At 52.0% G+C, this 21947-nt stretch overlaps 1 protein-coding gene across 1 annotated transcript; it reads left to right on the top strand.

Moving 5' to 3' along the window:
• Positions 1-19196: 19196 nt before the first annotated feature.
• Positions 19197-21612, top strand: GRIFIN (galectin-related inter-fiber protein). The gene is made up of 4 exons (XM_017813351.1): positions 19197-19208; positions 20668-20747; positions 20842-21004; positions 21448-21612. Exons 1-4 carry the CDS (start codon positions 19197-19199, stop codon positions 21610-21612), a joined length of 420 nt encoding a protein of 139 aa, XP_017668840.1.
• Positions 21613-21947: the final 335 nt, after the last annotated feature.

Below are 21947 nucleotides of genomic sequence, written 5' to 3' on the forward strand. Positions count from 1 at the left end.
TTAGTCACCTCTTCCTTACAGAAATAAATTAAAAATCCAATGGATATTACGACACACTGATGGCTGCCCACATTATCCTCTCATCATCGTTAAATTAGCACCCTGACAATGCACTGATGGCAGTACCAGCAGGGCTGAGATAAGCAGCAATAACAAAAGGAAATCAATGGCCAGGCATTCAGGAATGTCCCACCAAAGAGTCCATGTCCCCATGGCCCTCACACCAAGGATGCTCAGCACACCATAAAGGACCCCAACAACCGGGATCCTGTGGATGGGCCTGGGAGCCTGTGCCCCGCCATGGTGCAAAAGAAATGGAGGAGAGATCACAATTCCCATTAGAGGAAGATGGGACTAAGGAAAAGCACTCTTCAGTGATAGGGAAACAGGGATGTCTGAAAACCTCATCCAAAATAGCTGTGGATGCCTCACCATCATGGCCCATCCGCAGCTGATTTGAGCAGGAGTTGGCTTGAACACATCAGCAAAGGTCTCGGTGACATTTTGCTCGGAGGCCCTCGCTGGAAGGGGGGTAACCCACCCCCTCTCTCCACATCCTCCTGGAAAATGGCCAGAAAAGGTGCAGCAGAGATCCTTTCACCCCAGCTCAGGGTCTGAATGGAGCAGTGCTTGCAGACAGGCACTGACAGGGGGGCTCAGGCCACCCCCACTCCCTGGGGAGAGATGCATGGAGAGGTGGGACACACCCCCCTTGGGAGGGGTTCCTGTTTTGAGGGAAGAAGAAAAGGACACGGACGTGGCGGTCAGGGATGTACTGTTGGCCCTGCTAATAGAAACCCTCTGTATAAACAGGGAGAGGATCCAACAGAGATCAGAGATGGTTTTTCTTTCAAGAAAATTAAACATTTAAAACATTTGAGAACACACGCCCTCACCCCCCGGACAGTAATTAACTTCTTCCTGTGCAGAGCATGGAGCACTTTCCAAAAACAGAGCTAGATGGATTATTTTTCAAAGGAAATGTTGTTGAAAGGATCTTCTGTTATGTCCTAAAGTGGGAAAACAGTCACAGTGGCTGAGGAAGGGCTTGCTCCATCCATGTGCCACACGGTGGCTGCCTGAGGAGGTGATGCCACTCCAGATGCTGCAGGTTTGGGGGCTACATGGTGGTTGAGCAGCAGACATGCTGTTTGATGGAAGAACGTCCTTGTTTGGTCATTATATAACCCTAAAAAGCAACACAAAGTAAACCAGTCACCAATAGTGGAAAAATAATCCCAAACCCAACCTGTGAGGGATGCATTGCATTTCCCCAACGTGACAGGACAGGGGAATCTTGCAATGCAAGAGAGGATGTAAAGTCAGATGCAGATGCAAATATATGCAGTGTTCAAGGGGATTTACATCCCACGTCCCCATCTGAGCCCATCTTCCTGTGAACTTAGGAAGAGCTCGGCCCTCATTCTGAGAGCAGTAGCATGAAAAGAGGCAGCTGGTATGTGTGTTAAACAAGCACAGTGTGAATGACATCCCGGCAATAAAAGGACTCCACTGCTAGCCAAGGTGTTTGGTGGGAACAAAATAACTTCCCAGGCTGATCCCACCACACTCCCTGAGCCTGCAGAGAAGCGGGAACAGCACAGGGAGGCAGGATTGGAGAGAAATGGGTAAAAGCTGGTCTGGAGAGACAATCATGCTTTGTAGCAAACTCTGAGGTTTGGATGTTTGTTTTCAGTGCTGCATTGGGAAGAAAATAAAACCCAACATTTTTTTGCAACACGTACTTGTATGGAAACAGCCTTTCTCTGGTTGAAAAGGTCAGGTTTTCTTTCCATATCTCCCTCACATCAAAAATGTCCTGCAATCCCTGGAGCTCGGGAGAAAATTTCCTTTTACAAAGTTAAGCGAGGGCAGGCCTGCAGGGAGAACTCATTCCTTTTCCTAGACCAGCTTGAGCCAGCTGGAAGGAATGGATCTGGGTTTGAGCACCCATGTGCCCTTTCAGGTCTGGAGTAAAGTCAAGGCACAGACAGGCTGCTCAGCAGGACCCTCCTGCCTGGCAGCCCAGGGCATCTCAACCAAGGATGTTCACTCAGGGCCTTGCCCTAGAGCAGGGGACAGCAGGATTTGTCATTGCCCAAAGCTGCATGTGGCCCGTGCCAGAGCAGCCCTTGTGCCTCTCCCTGGGGTACAACATCCACAGGAGGCTCACGTGGCCCCACAGAGCCGGGGGACAGTGCCTCATTTGGCATGGGAAATTATACACTTGGGGTAAGAAGTCTTCTGGCTCTGCTCCTGTAATTTTTCTCCATCCCTTTTATAATCCTAAAATCATCCCAAAGTTTCCAAATTCCCTTTGGGTATCTTTCCTCTCTGACTTCACGCTATGGTCTTCCCCTGGCTGAGATTTAGCTTTTAGCATCTTTGCTCCAGTAAGGATCCCTCTGCATCAGCATCACGAGGAGTTTTGGCACCGCTGATCAGAATCTCCCTCATAATGAGACATCCAGTGCTGAGCCTGGGAGGATGGCAAATGCATACAAAGAAAATATAATTCAAAGCGACAAGACAAAGGAATCTGTTGGATGGGGACCAGTGCATCTGGGGAAACATCTTTGTTTTAGAGGGAGAAGAGAGCAAAGGCAAGAAAAAGGAAAAGAAAGAAAGAGAGGAAAAAGGCATCCGGAGCAGGATTGTTCCTTGCCTGCAGGTGTGCATGCAGGGAAGGCAGGAAAGCACAGAGCGTTTTTGACATTAAAGCATTGCAGGCTGGTCACCTTTGGCTGTTCACTCCCCACTCCCTCTCGGGGTGTTGTGTTCCCGTGCCCGCAGGCAGCGCACTCCGTCCTTTTCTCTTTCCCCACCATCTGCCATCGCAAATTCCCCCGAGCATCTCCCACCCTCGCGTAGAGTTTCAACACGGGGTAGAAAACAACAGGGAGAGAAACCCAAACCCGACCTGTGACAGCACAGGGAGGGACAGGACCCAGCTGTGCCTGGTCCCCACCACAGTGTTCTCTGGCCTCTGCCATTGGGTGCTTTGGGGGCACCCCTGGGTGTCAGTGGGTGCTGGGGGTTGCTTATCCCAGGCTGGGGCAGGGGGAGGATGGGGAATGCAGGGCTGTGCACACAGTGGGATCCTCTTTCCTTGTATGGCTGGGCTGCCAGCGGCACAGTTCCCCCCCTAACCCCATTGTTTCAAATTACAAAGCTGCCCTGATCCCACTGAGCCACCTCAGATCCAAGGAAAGAGCCGGCAGCTGCTTTGAAATCCAGACTGGAGTGTCTCGAGCAGGCAGTGTTTAAAACAACAGCTGGGCTCCCTCCTCACAGGGCACAGGACCCCAGCCCTGGGTACCAGGGAGGGGCCTGTGAGCTTGGAGCCCGTCAGGTAAAGGAAAAGGACATTCAGACCTGGAGAAAGGCTTCCACAGCCCCCGGAGCAGCCAGCATCCTCCTATATAATGCTTGGCTGTTGCCCATCTCCCTTAAGGGCCTGGAGAATTCCCGGGGTCCTGGTGAGTGTTGCACAGGGATATGTTCTTGCATCCTCATGCACCCTGGTCCCTTCTCCATGGGGCATGCTAGTCGCTGTGTGAGACCTCTCCTCCAGCGTGTGTCTAGCTCATTGACTTTTGAGAGTGCAGTCATGGCAAAGGTCTGGAATTTATGCCAAATTTATAATCCTAAATTTGGTTTAAATCCCTCTGTGCCCGTCAGTGCCTCCAGCACACTCTCCTGGATCTTGGGCCACCCACCCCTGACCTTGAGACACTGTGGTAGTGGGAGCTGGGAGGGCACAAGGGGGGCACTGGGGGCTGGCAGTCCCATGGGCTGATCCGATTCTTCACGCGTAGTTAACTCCTGTTTGGATGGTCGGGGAGGAGAGCACAGGGCCATCCTGGGACAAACTTGGTCATGCTCAGCCACATTCCTGCCTTCAGAAGGGCCCGGGGTGCCTGGGCCTCGGTGGAAAAGGGCCCCAGGAGATCACATTACTCGGGGCTTTTGTAGCATTAACAGCTGTGACGAGGTAGCAAAAACTATTAGTGTGCACGGCTGTGTGTGAGTGGGGCGGGGAGACACCGTCCCCCCCAGCTCAGCCTGGCATTAATCCCCCAAACAGATTAATGACGCTTAGCGCTTTGAAGAGAAGAAAAAGGAGATGGGAGACTAATTGGGGAGATCAGCAGGACGAAAGCCAGCACATACTCCCCCCAAAGCCCGAGACAGCGATTGGAGAATCGGCTTCTCTCTCAGGGAACTCAGGGCATCTGCATGGGGAGCTCAACCCGTCCCTACAACTGCAGCCGGACAGAACTGTGTGGGTGGAACCTCCTTCGGGGGGTCCCACCGACCGGGAAGGGGTGACAGGAACCAATGGTTGCAGCTCGGTGCACACCTGGAGCCATGGATCTGTGCCTCCTGCTCCTCAGGGAATGCTGAGCTCCCACTGCACACTCAGCCCGTGCCAGGAGCCGAACTCAGCCCTCGGCTGTGCAGCCTTAAGCCCTGGCACGCTTGTGCCTCGTCGCTGCGAGCAGCCTGAACAAACGCGGGCTGTTTGCAGAGCAGCGGCAGGAATGCTGGCCCCGAGCCCGGGGCGCTGCAGGGCCCGCAGCTCCCGTCCCTTCCCACTGCCAGCCTGCTCCCTATGGCCCCAAGGGAAGGAAAAAGGCTTTGTGGGGGCTGTCGGGCAAAGAGGAGAGGATTTGTCAGTATAAACCAATGAACCCACTTTGGGAGTGCGTTTTCTGCCCCGCGGGATGTACCCACCCACGCTGACAGGGGTGTAAGCAACAGCCCCATCCCTAAAAACCTGTTATGCATCCTTCTAGCTGCTCCAGCCTCTTCACCGGTGTGGTCCCTACTCCTCCATCAGCAGCACACCGAGCTGTCACCTTCCTGCAGCTCCCGATGCCCAGCCAGGCTCTGAAAACGGTGGTTTCCCAGGGTCTTGGGCTGAGATTAGAGAGAGTGTTCAGCTCTGCATCGAGGGCTGACAGCAGGGTGCTCTGCCTGAGAGCTTTCATGGTTCCTTACTTCCCTAATTATAAACATGCAGCCACCAATTAGTTTTACCTGCTCTCCCCTTGACACCTCCCTTTCCCTCAGCCCAGCCTTGATCAACCACAACCCTGCAAACTCTTGGTGGGAAAAGGGTATCTCCCATTCTCCGAGGATCCACTCAGAGGTTTTTTTATTTGCATTCATCATCCTGGCCATGATTACTGCTGCAAAGGCTGTTGGTATTTCCTCCATGCTTCCTAATAGCCCTTTGCAAAGGGCTGGCACCAGGAGACTAGGCTGAAGACCTCCTAAGATGGAAAGCACATGTCTCTGCATCGTGCACTCTAGGGCCAGGTTCCCAGGCTGGGACAGCAGGAGACCTAAGTCTCTGGGTCACGGGCAGTGGATGAAACATCCTTCTCCCAAGCATTGGCTGCTCCAACCCCCCATCCTGCCTACCCTGCAGCATCCGGACTTTCTCAGCCCATTCCCTCTTCCCAAAGAGGTATGAAAGCTCCTAGGACCAATTTACCCCGTCTGTGCAGCAGGGAAAGTGTTTAAGGCTTGGAGGTGTACCAGGGCCACTGCAAGCAGGAAAGAAAAATAAACAAGCACAGGATCTCACTGCAAACTGGCAGCCCTGGGGAGTCACACGCCCCCAGTGCTCAGGGAGGAGAGTTTGTCAGGCTCTAGGCATTGCTGCCATCATTTTCTATGAGTTGGCAGGTACAGCTGCAGCCTCCATGCTGGATACATAAACATATCTGAAATCTGCACATCAGCTGTCACACTTCCTAACCCATTTTTCTCCAAACTTGTCTTATCCCCCAGTCAGTGGGCAAACAGTTTTGCCACCCCCTTGGCCAAGAAATGCTTCCCAGGCAGTTTGTGTAAGAGCTGCCTTTTCCAATCTGCCCTCCCCAGTCATCTGGTTGCTCCCCCCTACTGCCAAGAGGTTCCCAAGCATCTGCAGACACGCTCTGGATGTGAAGGGGCATCTACAACCCAGCCAACTTCTGCAAAACGCTCCTCATTGCACCATCTGTACCAAAATCACTGTGGGAACCTTGTCCCTTCATCTCACTGTGCCTCAGTTCCCCATCCAGCCTCTGGGAACACTGTTTCCCGGGGAATGGGGAGAAACTTTGTGAATTTTCCCTCCCTCCCCTGATGCCTGGTGCTTCCCTTTCACCTGACTCCCCCCTGTCTCCCCTGTTTGGATATAACTGTGTCCATCTCTTCCCCACTTGGTTGATTAAAGAGCCTCCTGGTCCCACCCATCGCTCTCTGACGCTCCATCACAGCGAGCCCCTGTTTTGCAGAACTAGGAATTCAAGCTACTGGCGATGCTTTCAGGCTAATCTAACGACTTCCAGAGCCTTAATTTAATTTAATTACCATCCCCTTCTTATCTTAATCATCCCGCCTGTGTTTATAAACAAAACACTGACTCCCTGCCCCACGGCTGCAACCTGAGCGCGGCACCTCCCATCTGCACAACTCATTACATTCCTCTCTGGGCCCATCTGCCAGATGTCCGCAAGGGAGCCCGTGCAAGCCACGACTGGAAAGTCGGCGCGGAGAAGGCGCTGCATTAACCACTCAGCTTTCATCTGCCGGCCCAGATTTTCCCGGAACGCCTTCTCTGCTCCATGCCCGGGGTGAGGTATTCGTGTTGAGGTTACTCAGCCCCATTCCCCGCTCTCCCGCTGGGGGTGGTGGTTCCCGCTGCTGCCAGCTCAGCCTCGGCCCTTCAGTCGGGGTGTATATGCCAAGCAGACGGCCTGACTGGTTGATTTTAGGGAAAACCGGGATGCTGTGAACAGCCAGGGTGGTGTCTGTAAACTGCTGCCCTGCAAAATATTCAGCAGAGAGCACATGGGTCTCCTGGGGATGCCCTTCTCCTGCCAGCCAGAAAGGTGCCATGGCCAGAGCTCTCACAGTAGCTATGCAATTCCAAAAAGAGCTAAAAGTGGAGGAGCAGTCACTCTCTGCTCAAACCCTATGGGATGCTGGGGATCCCTCCCATCCAGTTTAGAGCATCTTCTTCCTGCAGCGCGGATGTGGGGTGAGCAATGGCACAGCTGACTCCATCCCTGCCCTATGGACTACAAGGCCCTGTTTTTGAGGTTCTCCCTGTTGCTCCTAAAGGATGTCTGTCTTCAAAATCTGTGTCTTCCCCTCTAGGGAATCCTGATAATCTCAGTCACAGCTGAAAAGAGAGCTGGAAATCTTCCAGTAGAGCTGTTGCTTGGTGTCTCTCATGACGTTGATTTTCGGTCCTTCAAGAGCCCAGATTCCTTGCAGTCTGGACAAACATTGCTGAGATAACCCCACTGTTATAAAGGTGAGGTGAGCTCCTGCTAACCAAAGAGACTCTCGTAAACACCAGAACAAGGGACTTGGCTCGAATCAGGCGTAAAAACAAACTTTGGCTTTGACTTCAAAAGCCCCTGAGTTTAAAAAGCAGTTATGATGCAACCTCCTTTGTATGCGAGCAGGGATGGCAGTGCCGGGTTCTGCAGGAGGGCGGGATGTGCCGCCTGGCCCAGGGGGGCATTTGCAGGAAGCATGGCAAGCTCAGTGTGCTTTATAGGCAGCAGGTCCAGGGAAAAGGGCATCCCACTCCCAGTGTTCGGCTCCTGCCTCCTCTGACATTGATGAAGCTTCTGAAGGGATGCCCAGGGAGTGGAAGTATGGGGGAGGAAAGAAAATATGTTGCTCTGTTTTTACTCTTCACTGCAATACTTGTGTTGCTCCCTGAGCTTTCCTCTGCCCCATCCCCTGCCAGTTGCAGCATGGCAGAAGCTCAGAGCATTGTTCTGCTGAGACGTGGTGTGGCTGGGATCAGGGACCAGCTTAAAGCCCTGTGCTGGGAAGAGGTCTCAACCAAAATGCAAAAATCAGCCCTTTCCCCATCACTTGGACTCTTGACAGATTTACATCCACAGGGCAGGCTGCGTGCCTGGCCACAGTTTGTATCTGTTGGCCCAGAATACTTTGAATAATTGGTCCTTTCTTACAGAGACAGCAACAGTAACTTTGGGCTGCTTTGTTTTCGTGGCATGTTGATCTCGCAGCACATCCCAGGCCCCAGAAGTTCCTAATTAATTTCCTTGGGGCCGGGTCCAGGACAGTCACACACCTTGGGGACCAGGGGTTGCTGACAGCACAGCCACAGCCAGCCAGTGTCCGACAGCATCTCTCCTGGAGATATTTGTTTATGCCCTGTGCCTCAGCCAGCAGCCAGGGAAATGTTCTGGTATCTGCCATCTTGGAAGTAAAAGGACATATTCTGGAAAGATCTTGGTGTGTTTGGTTCGGTAAGAACAAGGCGAAGTTTAAAAAAAAAGGTAATTTTTCTGTTAGACTGATGGATAAATCAGGAAGACCAGGCTCCCTGGCAGTGCTTTGTGGGTATTTGTGCAGCTCCTCTCTGTAGCTCAGGTCACAGCACAGATTTAGGGGAAGATTGGTTTAAGTCCTTGCAGACAAATCCTTTCCCAAGAACTGCAGCCTCAGCAGTGCCCCGTGTCCTTGGGCATCACCATCCCCGTGAGCAGGGGCAGGATAAACCACCGGCACGTGGAAGAGAGCTGCACAGTGAAAGCCCTCTGCAGCACCCAGGAACAGCCACTCCTGCTGGGAGCAGACACATGGGCCCCAAACAGCCTAGTAGAGACTACAAGTAGAGGCTACATACAACCCTATTCATGTCTGACATTAAGTTCCTTGGGCATTTGTTGGGATAAAACAGATCAGAAAATCCTCTAATGTGGCCACAGCATTGTCCTCTGCTCCAAACTGGGCAGCTGGGGCAGGGCATTCATGGTGAGCTGTTCCCCTCGTGCTGGTCACTGACAGGAAGGACACAGGTTTTTCCTATTATAGCTTAGTCATGGGACTAATAAAGCCTCTTTAATCATTGTTCGTCACTTGTACGCACACGCAGACAAAGGCATACTCAGAGCTGAAGTGCAGAAGGAGTCAGCACCTGGCAAAGTCATTACTGGCCAGCCTAATTTATTTCTAATCTGATGCTAAGGAAAAGAAAAAAATAAAATGAAAACCGCTGCCAAGAGAAGAACTTGGCCAACATGGAAGGAAAGGTCATGATGGATGTGTGTGGAGTGGAGAGGGAAACTGAGGCAGAAGAGTGTGCAAAGTGCTCCATTCCCAGGTGAGATGGCCTGGCAGGGTGGAGAGGGGAGCCCTTGCCATACAAAGGGGGTCCTGAGGTGTGTCATGGGGCCAAAGTGTGGAGAGGGTGCTGCAGACACCACATCCCTATGGCTGCTTCCTCTTGCAGCGGGGTGGAAATAAATATTCCGATGAAACCCAATTCCTTGGTACAAACTGCAGCTGCTCTTGCAACCGTCTGACATGGACCTTCCCAGGTGTGCCTGAGCTGGACACAAAACTGCCTGGGTTTTACTTAAAACCCGTGTCCAGACTACTAAGTTTAGTGGAAATTGGAGCTGCCTAGACTGCTCTCCCTCAGCCCAGACATCCATCAATTAGTCTGGTTCCAATAAAACTTTATCAACCCATAAAACACGCCGTCCCGAGCACATATTCTGGCGGCAAGGCTGTGATAAGGGGTTCAAATACAGGAAACCGCAGAGAGAGCTCAGCAGCAAAGGCATTTTAGGGAGGTCCTACATAAACAATGTCCCATCTGTGCACTAACCAAGGGACCCATCCCTCCAGCAGCACTGTGTGAGTGTCTGTGGGGTGTGATGGAGATGGGACAGGCTCTCCTGGTCCTGTGCCAGGCACGGTGTTCCACGGGTGATATGCTTGGTTCAGCACCCCTATTTGAGTTTTTGATCCCACAAGGATCCCAGGAGCGCTGGGGTGAGCACAGTCAGTGGTGATGGTGGCTGCTGAGCGTGGAGTGAGCAGTGAGGTTACCTGAGGGAATCACGTCTGGCAGAGTCCAGTAAAACCTTTTCTTTTCCAATTTTTTTTTAAATTTATTGTGGAATAACACATAAAGTTCAGTGAATATTATTCAAATATTTGTGAAGTCAAGGCTGGTGTCCTCGTGTCTGACAGCAGCTTCCTTGTGTCCTTTCTATGAGCTCAGAAAGATCAACCCATTAGAAAGGAAAATACTTCAGTGACATGTTTACTGTTTTCACAGCTTGTTTTCTCGCCTGGATGGGAAAGCCTGAGGCCATCAGGGTTTAAATCTGGGTTTAAATCTCGCCAGCCTGCTGTGGGCTGGCAGGTGGAGGCACCCACCCCAGCATGCAAGAGTCACTCACCCTGACTCCAAAATGCTCTCTGCAGAAATTAAAAATTTCATGGCAGTCAGTTCAGGGGGAAGGGGGGTCCCAGTCTCCATTTAAATATCTCAGATGACCTGAGTGTTCATTCCAGCCCAAAGTTATATGTTTCGGTATCCATTCATTTATCTTATTCTAGTTTTCCTGTTGGCCCAGGAAACCCTCTCCCATCTCAACCCTTAGTTTTAGGGATACCGTAATCCACCGCTCAAAACTTTTCAATATACAGTGCTAATATAAATAGCAAAAAATAATAAAAAATAAACTGAGCTTCCCCACCCTGTCTGAATAAGCAATGTTTCCAGTCCCTGAATCACTTCTGGGGCTCTTTTCCTGTCCACTCCCAGTGTGCCACCCTCCTCTTGGCAAGAGGACACCAGAGCTGGGGACATCGCCCTCCCTGCTCTCACCCCACTGCCACAGCCACAGCAAATAAACCCTCCATCTTCACCCCACCATATCCAAGGATGGTGGTTGCCCCCATAGCTGATGGGGACACAATCAGAGTTACTGCAGGACTTTGCAACCACAAATCTGAGGACCAACCCTGGGAGCCTGGATTACCTCTGAAGGACCACAGAAATGTTTGTTGTCCCACTAAAACAAGGTTAAAAGTCGTGGTTCTGTCATGGCTTTCACATGCTTTGCTTTCCAAGATAGAGAGGTTCTCCCATCCTGTAAATCCCACCTTCCCCTTTTGTTCCTAGACTCTCTTTGTGGTTTTACCAAAAGTGGCAGTTTCGGCTTGCACCAGGCTGAGTGATCCAGCTCATTTTGTAACATCTATCTAAAAATGTTACCAGAAGGGTTTTATTTTTTTCACCAAACAGGTAAAACTGGGGAGGCTCAAGAACCAACCTCTTTGCAACCCCACAGTGAACCACACTTCCCCAGGGCAGCTGCATCTCCCAGCCCCGTTTGTCCTCCCATCAGGTGAGCCTGGTTTTGTATCCTTAGCATTTATGAATCTTAGCAGGAGACTCCACTCCAGCTCTATTTGTACCACAGCCCGATGCCAAGTCAAACCACACAACCAAGGCTGTTGCATTGACAAGATCCTCTTTATCAGTCCAAATCCCAGCCCTGCAGAAATGAAGAAGTTAGCAGAGATCTATTCTGATCCTTTGCTGGGATTGGCATCAGTTACACCCCTCCTTTAATTAACTACATGTTGCTTTGTATTCAAAGCCATCTCAGTATTTCAGCGGTGATGGATGCCAAGCTGGCAGACTCCAACTAACCCAAGGGGCCTCATTGCCCTTTCCAAAATACTGGCTTCTTTCTAGGCCTCCTCCCAGCCTGGATGTAGCAGGGTTTGGGTCTGGGAGACCAAAACGCCCACGCTGCACAGTGGCACATCCTGTGCTAAGATGATGGGCATTGGTGGGCACTGGTAGATCCTCCTCCAGGCATGGTCCCTGGGGAGCAGGACCCAGAGGCATGTGATGGTGTGGAGAGGGTCTCACTGGGTTTTTTCCAACTGTTTTCCTCTGTGAGTGGAGCAAGGATTTGAACTCAGCCATTCCCAAGTGCCGCTCTCAAGCATTAATCTAACAGGGTGCCTCTGTTTCCATGACCCTATTTCCACCCTCAGCATTACACTCCACTCCAGCTCCATGAGCTGTTCCAGATGTTTTGGAAAACCCCTTGCAGTTTGGTAAAAGCTCCAAAAAATAAGATAATTTCTCCCATCAGCCAGATCTAAAGGAGGAGGAGGAGTAGCAGAGGATGTGAGGAGCAGAGTCATGGTCAGATAATATCTCCCCAGGCTACGATCCACATCAAGTACAAAACAGGATTGATGAAGTGCTGAGGCAGGTCAGAGCTACCACAGATCTCCCTTGAAGATGGAGGCCAGAATCCCTGCAGTCCCTCTCCTTTTCCATCGGTGGGAGTTTGTCCCCTGACTGCAGCAGATGGCGTCTCCCTCTGAGCCTGCTCCACAGCCCTGAGGGGTTGGAACCCCACCATCTGCTGTGGCAGGAGCAGGAAAGATGGATACAGCACATTCTGAAGTGGCAGTTCTGTCCTCAGGTCCTGAGTGTGCCTTAGCTTCTCCTGAGCTGCTACTGAGGTGCAGATGGGACTTCAGCCCCAATTCCCAGAGCTGCTCTATGAGCAGGAAAACTGCAGCCAAGGTGTGGATGGGTCTAGGTTGAGTCTTCTGTGGATTAAACCCTTTGCAGGGTCTGTGGCATTCCCACACATGGTACTTTTCCTGCCAGTTTGTATCCCTTCCTCTGGGGGAAACCTTGCACTAACAAATGTTTCATTCATAAAGCATCCCTTCACCTCCCTGCTGAAGTTCTCACACTCTGCTTAGTTCTATCCATAACTATATAGAATCAAATTATATATAAACCCAGAACCAGAAATAGAGAGGGACTGAATCAGCAGCCTGGATTCAGCCTCCACCCGAGTCAGGAGTTGCTGGAAGCTGGACCTGCCTCCAGACTTTGTGGCTGGAGCCCATCTGCAACTCTAAAAGCCAAAATGAAAATAGAGAAGAAACCAAATAGCAGGGCATCTCCTCGCCTTGACCACAGGCTCCCTGGGGCAGGGACTGTGTTTGTTTGTCTCAAGAAGAACAATTTTACTGTCTGTGAATGAGGAGCTGGAGGGGGGTCAGGGAGTCTCGCTGCGGGAAGGGGCAGAGAAGAGCAGAGCTCATGAGGGGGAGCTGGGCTTGTTGCCACTCCAGCTCCAGAGGAGCCAGCAGGAGGATGGTCAGCAACAAACATGACTATAGGGGAGCTTACACTTCCCCTTCTTCACTTCTCAGCACCACTGTGTGCCCCAAAATCTCCAAAAAGTATGGTACCATTGACTGGCACCTCCTTGGCTTCCCCCAGTGGCAGTCCCTGGCTCTGGGGTGTGACTGCAAGGCAGCTATTCCTGTACAGTGGCTGGGGAAGAGGATGGAGGGGAACCAGGCAAAGGAGAAAAGCATTTGGACAAAGGCACCTCCCAGCCCCTGGGCGGGTCAAGGACCGAGGGGGGTGGTTGGGTCCTTTCCAACAGGTCCACCCTCGCCCTGGGCCCTGAGGAGCTGCCACTTAGTAAGTTGAACTTGTGTCCCTTGGTTTGAGCTATCCTGGTCACATCAGGAAACAAATGCATTTGGTTCCCTAAACGGGAGGAGGTTTTTTGTCATCGTCGTCATTTTTCTAGTTTCAGTCTTTGTTAGCAGCCCTTCCTCTTCCTCCCTGCTCTCTGAAATAGCAAGAAGCTGCATCCTCCTCCCCAGCTGCCTCTTGTAGGTTGTTGCAACAACACTCGGCGCTTCTCCTCAGCCACCAGTAGCAAAGGTCAGAGCCCCTGCGGAGGGGACCAGTTCTCCAAGCTCAAGGGTTGGTGACTCGGTGGCCTGAGGCAGAAAAGTGTGGGGTCTTGCTGGTGCTGGTACCCTGTAGATGAGTGCCAGGCTCTGCCAGGCTGAAAACGCCCTTCCCACTGCTCACTTCCCACATGTTGTCCCACCTTCTCCCAGGGGCTGGGATGGGAAGTGAACCCGATGTGCCCTCTGCAAATGTCACTACCCCTCTGTGTCACTGATGTGTCAGGGCAGATGACAGCCTGGTGGCTTCAGGGAAACAGGACCAAGAGAAGAAAGCAGTGATGGTGCAAGGAGTGCGTCAAATGCTCAGAGGCAGAGGAAGGACATGCTTTGGATCCCAGACCTGCAAGTCTCTCAGTCCCTAAGCCCTTTGCCTTGACCAAACCCAGATTTCCTCCAACCACAAATACCTTTAAAACCTCTCTAAGCTCCTTGGTGGTCTCCTTGGGGTGGAGTTCACAGTTCCATCAGCAGATCCAAGAGCCCAGCATGATGCCCATCTATTGTGTCCCAGTGCTGCCCACCACTGATGTGCCTGGAGGAAGAACTGCTCATCCTGGTCAGAGGCAGCACCATCTCTGGCACATCCTGCCACCCTGATGGATTGTGGCTCTTGGGCAGAGCTTCCTGGGCTGGCTGCCTGCTGGGAAGGGTCTGTGCTGTCTCTGGGCTTGGAATATCTTCCTCCTGGGTAAGTATTATTTGCACTTTTGTGTGCCTGGGAAAGGTCACCCAGAGCTGGGCTGGGTGACTAACTGGAAGAAGCTGAAAGGTTTGTGACACTGATGGCCCCATTGTTTTCTTCTCTTTTGAGTTTTTCCACCTCCTTTGGTCCATCTGACCCCAAAGTGGACCTTCTCTAGGACCCAGCCTGTAGGACAGCTGTTTTCAGGGGTGATGGGATGTCAAACGTGGGCATGGGAAGGCTTGTATGATTCCATCACCTGACTATGACTCCTTATGTTAATAAATCTCAATAGAAAATGGTGAAAAACACAAATTCTGATGTTCCCCAGACCTGAAAAGTCTTCATGAAACCTATCAATAGCCAGAGGGGCTCCAGCACATAGGACACACCTGTGACTGGCTGCTCCCTGAACCCTAGAGCATCCCCAAAATTTCCCAGGTTGCATCCCTCCCTCCCTCCACAGCTCCAGGCTTTCCTCTCCTCTGCATCTTCTCCAAACCCACCTGCAGGCGCACGACTGCAGCTCCAACCCACGCGCTGGTCCCTGGGGCAGGAATCCAGGCTTTGATACGTGGAGCATGGCCCAGCTGTGCCATGCTCAGGCCTGTTGCCACGTGGACTCCCTGGCCAAGGAGCTGGCACGAAGCTTGCAGGGGGGAGCACCAGAGAGAGGTGGTTGTGCTGTTACCTGTGCGCAGAGCTGAGCACAGGGGCAGAGCACGTCACCAAGCTGCAGCCCCTCCAGTGATGTGCCTCCTCCTCCCCTTCTGTTCTGGGGCAGTAAATCATTCAACACAGAATAACCAAGGAATCATGGCTCCCAGAGACAAACCTCACCTGGGAAGAAGCTGAGAAGCACTTCTGAATTGGCAAGAGTTAGCGATGGGGGACGAAGGGGGCTTTGGCAATGCTGATGCTGGAGATTCAACCAAAACATGAGTGGGGAGAGTTCACATGTGACCCCCCCTCCCCCTGAGTATCTGTCATTGCTGTAGCTCTGAGCCAGAGACCACCATGGAAGGACACCCAGTACACCCACACACCGACTCTGAGGAGAACAACGGGGCCAAGTGCCAGCTCTTCTCCTTCCCCCCATCAATCACCAGGAAGAGGGAGACAGATGTCTCCCTGGGGAGTTTGGAAGGTATCATCGAGGAGCAGGATAAATCAGGTCCCTGCATATACAACAGGGCAATTATTTACGGATGATTAAATATTGGCTCTAGAAACCCCAGGCAATAAACAACAGCCCGTGCCAGGTTGTGTGTTTACCTTCTGCCTGCACCTCACAGAGCAGGAGCGATGGGTGAGGACCAACACCAGCCATGTCCTAAACCCACCGCTCCTTTCCAGCTGGAGTCACTGGTGGAGGCAATGGGACCAGCTTTGACATAGTTTTACCACCTCATCCCCGCAGAATGGAGCAGGAAACAATGGAGTCGTGGTTCACAAAGCCTGGCTGGATAACAGCACAGAAGGCATGAGTATGGACTGGCTGGGATGTGCTGGCTGCAGGGACATTGTGTTGTAGCACGTGTAACTGCCCTGAACCAAGGAAGTAGGGGTAGGTGCAACCTGAGCTCAACCACTCTCTACCTGAGGCCTTTCACCTCCAGGGGATCCAGGCTCAGTTTCTGGCTGAGCCTGGCCATTCCCTGACACGAGCAGCAGCAAGGTGGCAGCAGGCAACGCCTGGTGGGATGCCCATATAAGAGCAAACTTGAGCTCCAGATCATAAACGAAACCCTGCTCTTTCATTACTCATCTGACCTGGCAGTGCTGGGACTGATAGTGCTGGTTTCCTTTTAAGCAGAGGCTAGTCACAAATAAAATAAACCAGGCATGCTTTGTGTTTCCACTGCCTTGCCTTTCATCCCCACTCCTCAAAGCCACAGAAGGGAAGTCCTGAGCAGCGAGCAGGAGCTGTGCTGAGGACAACAGAGGCTCCAGGCTTGGCCTCAGTTGCACTTGTGTGGGTTCATGGCCCCAGCAAGGGGTGGGATCACCTTCCCCTTTTCACCCGCGTGGGGGAAGAGCACAACGAGAGGCAGAGATTTTGCTTGCCATGATTTGCATTCACGGCGCTGCCTGGGACAGAACCAGGCTCCTTTTCTCAGCCAACAAGAGTAAAAGCAGAATTCCATACCCACCAGCTAGCCAGACAGCTGCTGGGGGAGAAGACATGCCCTTCCCTTCCCCAGCACCAGTGGGGGGATGATGGGGCACACTAACAGGCAGACAGAGAGTGGAAAATCTGACAAATGCGTCGCTCCCAGAAGCCGCCGGCACTGGGGCCTCTCTCGTTAGCGGAGCTGACACTGGTGGGGCTTGGCCAGACCCGGCAGCGTGTGCCGGGGTGTCAGCTTCCCCTGTTTCTCTTGCCACCTTACAGGGTGTGATGTTTTCTTTCCGTGCTCCCCGATGAGCTGCCCTGAGATGCTCAGGCTGAGCAGCTGCAAGGGGCTCCTGCCTCGCGTGTTGAGAGAGCCCGGAGTCTCCTTACGGCAGGGATGAGAGGTGCAGGATACAGCACTGACCCCTGTCCTGGAGCAGCAGTGGGTGTTGCATCAGGATCTTTAGAGTCAGTTAGACCCGTGTGTGATTTTCTTATGGTTATCATTTATCTCAGGGATTTGCCTGGACTCTCCAGCCCCCTCCTGGCCGGTTCCGTAAAGCACAGCAGAAATAAATAGATAATAGTTTGTGGCATAAAGTTTTAGCTCAAAAGGGTTGTGTCCATCCATAAATAGATATTTTCTCTCCAGCACTAAACCTGGAGGAACATCTGTGCTGGCAAGCCCTGACATGGCACAGGGATGGCCAGTCTCTGGATGCTGATTGGAGGCAGCAGTGCTGGAGAGAGCAACCAGGAGCAGGGAGACATTCTTGACCCGTAGGCCTGGGGGAAAGGGAATGGGGGAAAGCCAACAAAACGATGTCCCAAACCTTCCTAGGGTAACATAGTCCAGAAGCATCATGTTTGGAGCAGAGGGCTGACTCCTGTTTGCGTGGGGGAATTTTAGGAATTCCCTGGAGAAGCTGAAATAGATGCAGAGGAGGTATAAGTAACTGCCAAGCAGCAGCTAAGCAAGTCTGGAGAACCCTTGCGTGGAGGTGTGAGCTGGGGAAATCACAGCTCCTGATTTGGTCTGGTGGGAGAAGGCTCTGGGAGACCGAGACCCACCTCGGTCATTTGGGGTGACCGAGACCCACCCACTGAGAAGGAGCTGAGCCTTCCTGGAACCTGACCTGCCCTGCAGTACCCAAGCCTTTTCCCAGTCCACTGATACCATTAACATAATTCTGACAAACTTGGCACAATTTTTAAGCCTGTAGATCCCTCCTTTCTTACCTGCAAAATAGCAGCACTGCCTGGTTGTGCCCACCATCGTGGTGGGTGTCTCAAAAGCAGCCCCTTCTCCCTGCAGTTCCTTGCCTGTCAGGCAGGAGAAACAAGCATGGAGGGATGATCGGGGAGGGTGAAAACACAACGTTGGGTTCAGGCCATAAGTAGGGGAGTGATGCAGCTGGACAAATTGGAGAGGCCAATGCCATCATCCCATAGTACCCCGAGGAGGGATGGGTGGGATGTCCCTGTCCCTCTAATACCACCTCAGCCCCTCTGCTGCTGGTTCGCAGCTCTCTTGCACGTCCCAATGCTGCCATCTGTAGCACAGAGCTCAGTTGCAGTGCTCCCCAGCAGAGCGCCTGGAGAGCTGAGCAAGGAGACCAAGGCAGAGCTCAGCTTCAAGAGGTTTGATTTTGTGAGTCTGAACCAACAAATCCCAGCCTGGGACTTGGCTTTTTCAGCCCCGAGAGAGGCTGTTGGCTTCTCTGTCGGCAGATTTGCATTTTTAGTAGCCTGCCAAGGGCACCAGAGCCTGGGATAGTCGTTATCATTCTGCTTATCTGCCCGAAATAAAATAAACACATTTAATGACATCAGTACTGTGGCCCATACAGTAAGGGGGTTTTAACCACGAAAGCCATGGATTCCTGTAAGACCAGCCAGGGAGCATCACAGCCTCCCATACATACAGGGATGAGGACAGCATTTAATGTTTTTAAGGCATTTACCCTGTGAAAGAGGGGGATGTGCAGCCATCTCTCCCTCCCCTGGCTTGGCTCCGTAGTAGCACATGCTGACTGTCGGCATAAAACCCCCACCACTGAAATTCATTTCATTGCTGCTCATTTCTCGGTGCCTTTCCATGACAGGAAATATCAGACAAAGGCTCACTCACCCTGCTCCTAAATCCCTGTATTGTCCCCAGCAGGGAAGGGAAAGGCAGAACCGGGGCGTGCTGAGCTCAGCACAGCAGCGTCCCAAGCCTCGGGGCACCACGAGGTGGAAAAACGGCTGTGACAGAGCTGGCATCAGCTCATTTCAGGCCAGGCTGTGACCCACAGAGAGTGAACAAAAAGTAAAACAGAGAGAAAAAGAAATCTCTGATGATCAGGGTGAAGCTGAGCCCCTGTTGGAGCCCCCGTTTCTCCTCTGCCGCTTCCCTTCTCTCTTGACCTTGCGGTGGATGTGACTCCTGGTGTCTCCCTCAGCTTTGGGAGTCCCCATCCTTCCTTCGTGCCTTAAACACATCTGCCCCCTCCGGATCACAACCTTAAAGCCTTGTATGCCCCGTGGCTGCCGCACACGGGCTCCATCACGTCACAGCTCAGGACCGCGGGCAGCAGCAGGGCTGGATTAGCCCCGCACGCATGAACGGGCTGACCCTGCCGGGCGTCAGCGGGATTTACCGCTCCCCATCTCCCAGCTGTGCCTGGCAGCTCGCTCTGACCGGAGGCCTGGGAAGGCCAATCCCTGCACACGAGGGCTCCTGGCCGGCGGCATCTATAAAGACCCCCCGGCCGTGCTCTCGGGCGGGTCTGCGGCGCGGGGCCGGCGAGCACGATGGCACTGCGGGTAAGGCTGGGGACAGGAGGTGGCACAGCCTGGTCTGTGTGAGGGGTGATGGCACGGGTCAGGTGATGGACAGAGGAAAGCAGCACAGGGAAGGGCAGGAAAGGTAGAAATCCTGAAAGATGCAGGGATGATACAGCACTGCTCCTCTGTGTCAGTCTGGTCCAGGCTGTTGCAAAACTGAGCTTCGTGGTGTTCAGTAAAGGGCAATAGGATGGATTTTCATCTTGGTTGTACCAGGGCTGGTCTGGGGTAATGCTGCCCTAATGGCAGCAGCTCTGACTTGCAGGGTTTTAGCTGAGACCAAAGCACAACCAATGCAGACTAGACCTGTGTGTGGGCATCCCTCCCCAATGGGACAGCCGGCAGCAAAGAGGGAATGGCTGTTTCCTGTGGATGTGGTGTGTCTCTTGCTGGAGCTGTTGTAATGATGACAAGGGTCAAGGCAAGGTGAACGTTGGTGCTGCCACCACCACTTGCTGTTTGCAGTCAGAACTCAGTCAGCTCCATCAGCTCTCTGGGTCTTACAGGGACAAACACTGGTGTGGGCAGAGCCTTTGAGCGACCATGTGTGGGTTCCTAAACCTGCCCTCCAAAAGTAGCCAAGCACAAAGGTATGAGGTTGGCCATCTCCACCTCTCAGCTCCTGCCCAAAAACATGCTTATCCCAAAAATGCATTGGAAATAGGAAGTCATGGCAGAGAAAGAAACAGGGCAGTGAAAGTCCTGAGCTATAGGGAGGGAGAGACAGGCATGGAACTTGCAGTGGAGATGCCAAGGCTGGAGAAATTTTGCCAGTGTGAGCAATAAGTTTGGGAGAGCGGGATGCTCAGAAATGCAAGATCATTAGAGTGTTAAAAAAAAAGTGGGGTGAAATGGCAAGCACTTCTTATTAAAATGAGTTATTTAGTAAAACTATGAATTATTCAAAAAGGAACATTTTTGAGCTCATTTTATGCAAGTTTAACCTTGGAGATAGGGAGAGCAGGTGGAAGGGGGGATCAGGCAGGAACTTGTGGGAAGAGTCAGCCATGTAATGCTGGAGTAGCTCAGGGTGGATGCCACTTTACACCTATTCCTCTGCTGCAAAGCATCACAAAGTTTTCTGCTTCAGATTTTGTATTGCTCAGGCAGAGAGAGGAGCAGAGAGTTTTTGTGTCTTGACAGCAATGAAGACATTCAGGTTCGTCTTTAATTTTTGCTCCCTGATCCCATCCAGCTCTTTACAAAAGACCCTGGGGATAGCAAATCCCACCTCATTGACTGGATGTCATAGCGACCTTATTTCTTAACCTTGAGATTATTTAGGAGTGACAAAAATACATAGGCAGAGAATGTGCCTGTGTGGGAAGGGGGGAGAAATAAGAAGAAAATGAGAGGGTGAGAAAGAAACGTAAGGAATGAGTGGGGCAGTGCACCTCTACCACCTTGTCATGCTTTACCAGCACCTCCTTGTCTGTAGTTCGAGGCCCTGTACCCAGAGGGAATCTGTCCTGGATGGAGCATCGTGGTCAAGGGCGAGACCAGTTCCAGTTCAAGCATGTAAGGACACACTCTGCTCACAGCTCTCCTGGCTCGTGACAGCCAGCAGCAGCACTCCACAGCTCTCCATCACTTCTTTCTCTCACTATCTCAGGTTTGAAATCAATTTGCTCTGTGATCCTGGAGACCAAATCGCTCTCCACTTTAACCCTCGCTTCTCCAGCTCCAGAATCATCTGCAACTCCTTCCTAGACAGCCAGTGGGGGAAGGAAGAGGTTAACACCACCTTCCCCTTCGAAGCAAAGGAGCCTTTCCAGGTAACCCTATGTCACCCCACCAGTCTCCTCAGCTGTAATAGGAGTGACCCAGTCAATATTTGGGTTCTCCTCATGGATCTAGTGCTGCCTTTCCTGCCAGCACTATGTCCAGCAACATCTCCTCTCTAGCTCTGCCTCCTGTTAGTATCTCTGTTGTATCCTGGTGATTTACACACAGGTTTGGCACAGACCTGCAGAGCTCCAGCAATAATTCCTGGATGCTGCATTTGTTTTCAGTTTAGGCTTTGCATTACCACCAGTTTATGTTATCATGAAATGAAAACCCAGTTATTTCCTCCTTTTGCCCAAAATGGGGGTGAGCACTGTGTGTGCGTGTCAGCTCTGGCAGGATTTGAAGTGGGTGCACTCACCGACGTGATGGAACCAAGGTCCAGTGAGGACATGTGGCCACGTGAATCTGACACAGTCTCTCTCTCTCTCAGGTTGAAATCTACTCCGATCAGGACTATTTCCACATTTTCATCAATGAAAACAAAGTCCTGCAGTACAAGCACCGGCAGAAGAATCTTTCATCCATCACCAAGCTGCAGATTCTCAATGATATTGACATTTCTTCAGTGGAAATCACCAAACGAGGTCTTTACTAGAGACCAGAGTGGGGAACTCTCACAAACCATTCCCTCTTAAGCTCCTGATCCAGCCAGGGACCATCTGCTCCCTGGTTCCACACACCATCACCAGCCAGGGAGATAGCTATGCATGTGTTCTCACCGTGGAAGGGATGGTCATTCCCACCACAAGCCACAGCACCCAGCCACATCACTTACTGTAGCCCAGACCTTCTGCCCCTGTGCCTTGGGGTGCACAACAGGCTTTGTAGGTCTGATCATCTTTGCTGTTGGACAGCCTGGGAGATCACCACAGTGCATAAAAATCTGCCTCAAGTAGTCTGGACACCTGAAATTGTGTTTCAAACAGCTCA

The sequence above is a fragment of the Lepidothrix coronata genome, unplaced genomic scaffold (genome assembly GCF_001604755.1).
Source record: "Lepidothrix coronata isolate B3197 unplaced genomic scaffold, Lepidothrix_coronata-1.0 Scaffold41, whole genome shotgun sequence".
Classification (NCBI taxonomy): domain Eukaryota; kingdom Metazoa; phylum Chordata; class Aves; order Passeriformes; family Pipridae; genus Lepidothrix; species Lepidothrix coronata.